This window comes from Buceros rhinoceros, unplaced genomic scaffold, assembly GCF_000710305.1.
Source record: "Buceros rhinoceros silvestris isolate BGI_N320 unplaced genomic scaffold, ASM71030v1 scaffold16064, whole genome shotgun sequence".
Classification (NCBI taxonomy): Eukaryota; Metazoa; Chordata; class Aves; order Bucerotiformes; family Bucerotidae; genus Buceros; species Buceros rhinoceros.
Window position 1 is genome coordinate 69,249 of NW_010410182.1, and position 4,575 is coordinate 73,823.

The following is a 4,575-nucleotide window of genomic DNA, read 5'->3' on the forward strand; positions in this document are numbered from 1 at the left end:
AGCAGGAATCGTTAGTGATTGATTGCAGTCAAAGTGCTGGTGACAGGAGGTTAACAAGGTTTCTGTTGGATGTTTAAGGAAAAGTAGTGTCATGGTCAATAATCAAACAAATCACGCTCTAGTTTGGGTCACTATTAGAAACAGGAACGCTAATTTCATGCATTTTTTTACATCCTGACTACTGTTGTAAAAGAAAACATTGAATGACAGATATTTAATCAGGCAATAATGATTCTGCCTTAAATATTTCAAAATGGGACCGCTGGGAAATGACAGCAGGGATTAAAGTAATCAGTTGGTTTTCCTTGTCTTGGAAGTCTTGGCAGTCTTGAAAGACTGCCAGAAACTGTAGGTTGTATTATCTGTTAACAGAATTAACACATCGCCGTGGTTGAGGCTGAGTCAATGCACTGGGTGATTGATCTCCAGCTCTCGCTACGCTGGATTGCCCCATGAAAGGAAAACCAACAGTTTAAAGATAGCAGATGTGGATACGGAAAGGAGTCCCAGTGGGACGTGCAAGAAATGTGCGAGATCCCAGAATCCACCTTGTAACGCTCTGGGAATCTTGCAGCGTCTTACATCTAGTGCTGAGCTGCGATGGCTCAAGGCCATCTGCACTTGGTAGTGAAAACAGAGGTACTTATTTCATTCTTTTTAATTCTTCTTTTTAATGAGACGTTCATGCTGACACTGTTTGGGAATGGCTTTGGCGATGGGAACACAGAAGTTCTATCTTGTTCTGTTAGACAGATAACAACGTATGTCTCGTTGGCCTTTGAACGCAGGGGATCTGCGTTGGAGCCCGGAAGCTAAAATGACATGCCTAACTCCAGGGAAAGGAGGCAAACTGTCAGCAGTCCTCTTTCATTTCTACCTTTTAAAATGAAAAATATATCCATTTAAAACTCTAAGTTGTCTTGACATAAAAATAGGCCAAGCAGCAGCAGAATTACGGCCAGTATCTCTATTCGTGCGAGTTTTGTTTGAAGTGATCTAAGCTGGAAGGTGTCTGCTGTTCCTCTGATACATTAATGGGGTTGACTATCCTGGAGAGCTTGACAAAAGTTGTCTGTAAAGACCCATGAATAACATGTACTTGTTTGAGAAATTTTTCTGCTTCTTCCTGTGGACAAAAAAAAAAAAAAAAAGTGCACGGAAAGCACATTATTTTTACTTTCTGCTGGATGTCCAATCGATCTTTTGGGAAGAGAAGGATGCTGACACTAAGCTAAACAATATTAACAGGCTAATTGAGGTCTTTGATTGTGAGAGGAAGAGCTTGGTGGAAAATTACTGCGTTTTCTCTCGATGCGGATGTAGCTCTTGATTGAGTCTGAGTGATTGCATGTTGTTATGTTAGATGTGGGCTGTGCTCCATGAGATAACCTTTGGAAAAGGGTTCATCACCTGGATGACAAAATGTACCTGGACACCTTTTTCCCCCGAGGTGCAAAGGCAGTTTGCAGCTTTTGGAAATCTCAGAGCACAGCTCGGTGAAGAAATGCATAGTTCCTTTCTAGCGAAACGTTTCTGTGTCACAGCCAGAGTTCAAAGACAGATGCACATTTCTGTGAGATTTCTGCAGTAAAGCAAAATTAAATTAATTAAACGTTCTGAGAAATTTCTGTGAATGTTTTGGTAAGTTTGACCTGATTTCAGTATACGTTATGTACCAAACCCCAAGATTTTGAAGTAGCATTTAGTGATGTTTACTAACATCAGTCTCAGCTAAGCATCATTCTGGTATTTTAACTCTGCGGCCGCATTCCTGGCTGCCTGTTCAGCAGAGGAAACTGCAGTTCCAGTTGTTCCATGCGGCACTGTGGCTGCCTTTATGGAGAGTCTTTGGTAGGTAACAGAGCGCTGGGGTAGATTTTCGTATTGCATTTAAACTGGTAAAATTTGGTCCATTAAGGTGTAAATATGACACTGATTTGTAACAAAGGGCTGTCCTGTCAGGCTCAGAGTGTTCTTCTGAGCTGTTTATGGAGGCATAGGACATGTTTAATTTATAATAACACTATCCTCATATTTCTGTGTGTTGTTATTTTACCGAAGCAGCCACGGCAACTCTCCAGGCTCAGCAGATGTGGATAGATGTAGTCTCCCCCCAGCCTGCTCCCACCGGAGCCTTTTCTTTTAGCAAACCTATTATTTACTAAATCTATCTGTATTTTTAAATGTGTTTCTCTTGCCATCTGCTCTGAAATTTTTTACTTACTGCATTTAATCTGATTTTCTAAAAACCCCCTTTAGTCTGGTATTAAATTAAGGGCAATGGCAGCTGACAGAAATACTAATGTGTGTGTAGTTGTAGATGGACAGGAGGTAAAGAGCATCCTGCTAACAGCTTAATAGCCAGATTTGTAATGATTTCCCAGGGCTGTGTGAACGTGTAGGGTTTTTTCCTGGGCTCCTGCAGGGTTGTGATGAACTGTCTGTTAAATGTGTCAGAAGAATGTGGGTCAGGTTTGAACTCCAGGGGCTAAAGCCAGCCTCTGAGCTGGGACATAATCACAGCCTTCTGCCAGCCCCGTAGGTACCACCAGAGCATTTCCAGCTGAAAATGAGCCCTTAGGGATAAACTCAAGAAACTTGGAGAGCTTTATGTTTTGTCTTTTGGTTAAGGTGCCAGCGGACCCATAGTAAGGGAGAACTGAACCAAGACCTTCTTAGAGAGCCTCAGTCCTGAGAAATGGAAAATGTGGACCTCGATCACCACACCAAGCGGGGTCAAACTGGCTGCAAGAAAAGCCTGAGCCAGCTGGTCTGATCTTTCCCCAAATACAATATTTTTATGCAAGTCATCTTCAGTGTTTGCCCCACGCTGCATTGCGAGCGACCCAAGACTAGTGATAGTAAGGCTGTCGGTTCTCATCAGCACTAAGAAAAACCAACCCCTCTTCCTACAGGAGATGCTGCATTTCTATTTTTATATAGCATTTGAATATGCGCTTTCATCCCACAGCGGGTTTTCCCAGGACAGAGCGCAAAATTAATTTTAGATATGAGTGCTTCACCTTTTGCAGGGTGGTTTAGTTGACTTCAGGAGCTCTGTTCACGCATTCACAGGTAAACAAGGGGTTGAGTACCTTGATGAATTATTCTTCATAGGAAAATCAGTATATTAAAACTCAGTGTAAGGTTTTATAGAAGGAGATATTTTCTTAGGTCTCCAAGCAAGTTGACTTATTATCCATTCACACGCTTTGCATGCTAAATAGCACCGAAACGTGTGTGTCCGTGTGGTCTGGCAGGGTCATGAGTGCGATGTGGTACCCGCTGGGGCTCCTCTTGACTCATTAATTAGAATTAGTTTGCAGTAGGTCTTTTATACCCCTTGGAAACCACCACCCCTTACAAGGTGACCCTTTGCTTCAGGATCTTCCCAACTTCAGCTGACAAAAATCTTAAGCCAGATTGAAGCCCATTGTCCTTTTTTCATTTGGAAAGTATGTGTGAAGTGTGTTATCCTGTTGGGGTGGCAGGATGAGGAGGGGTACGTGTGATGGGGGGCAGCCTCATTGACACCCTCCTGGTGTGAGGAGGTAGGGTTGCTGCCCGTGGTGTCGTCTTTCCACGGGCGGGTATTTCTATACAAACAACACCCTCCGCAAGGAGGAAGGGCCGCCGTCCTGAAAACCATCTCTTTTCCCACCAGGAGCCGATGGGGATTACTGGCGTCTTCTTAACCCGGGGGAGTATGTGGTGGGTGTTAAAGCGGAGGGCTACACCACTGCCAGCAAGACCTGCGAAGTCGGCTACGACATGGGAGCTACCCAGTGCGACTTCACCATCTCCAAAACCAACCTGGCGAGAATCAAGGAGATCATGAAGAAGTTTGGGAAGCAGCCGATCAGCCTGTCCGTCCGGCGGCTCAGGCAGAGGGCTCGGCAGTGGCGGGGGCAGCGATAGACCTGAGCCCGGCAGCCTGCGGCACCCACGAGCTCTGCTTCTATCAGCCTGGCTCTAGACGTAGTGAGAGTTACATAGCTCGTCTCTTCATACGTATTTCTCTGCACGAGGCCTTTCTGTTAGTGGAGCTGGAGGAATAGCGGGGTTTCCAGTTTAGCGGAAAATCAGGAGAAAAAATTCAAGTTGAACCAAAATAAGCCCCAGGTTGGTGGGAGAAGCAGGAAGAACGTAGAAAGATCTTTTGAGTTAACCTGGAATGAAATTTTTTGCTTGTTGGGTTATTTAATCCTTTGTAAATCTGTTTTCTTTAAAAATAGGGGGGGGGAAAAGGAAGAGCTATTATAAAGGAGAAGTGGTTTTTTGAATGAAAAACTGAAAAATGTTTCCAAAGTATAAAATTGGTGTATTTTTGCAATTCAAAACAGTTTTGACACATTTTATTCTCATATGGGGGACAAGCAGCATAATATTTGGGGAGAAAAGCCTGAAGTGAATAACCCGCCTTAGCTTTCTGCTTGGGTTTTGTAGATTTAAGGATGTCTTCTGATACCAGAGTTTAATGCCAGGAGTGTTTTCTCCTCTGGCTTTTTAAAGCTGCGTTTTTACTCTGTGAACTAAACCTATGGTGTGGGGTAAGGACCACTTCAGCACTGTGGC

The 4,575-nt window shown here is 43.8% G+C and overlaps 1 protein-coding gene across 1 annotated transcript in view; it reads left to right on the forward strand.

Moving 5' to 3' along the window:
• CPXM2 (carboxypeptidase X (M14 family), member 2) overlaps positions 1–3,918 on the forward strand; it is a gene marked incomplete at its 5' end in the record, with an annotated part of 73,016 nt that extends 69,098 nt beyond the window's left edge. The window contains one exon of the mRNA XM_010135521.1: positions 3,665–3,918. Coding sequence (XP_010133823.1) covers positions 3,665–3,918 — 254 coding nt within the window. The remainder of the gene's footprint in view (positions 1–3,664) is intronic.
• Positions 3,919–4,575: the final 657 nt, after the last annotated feature.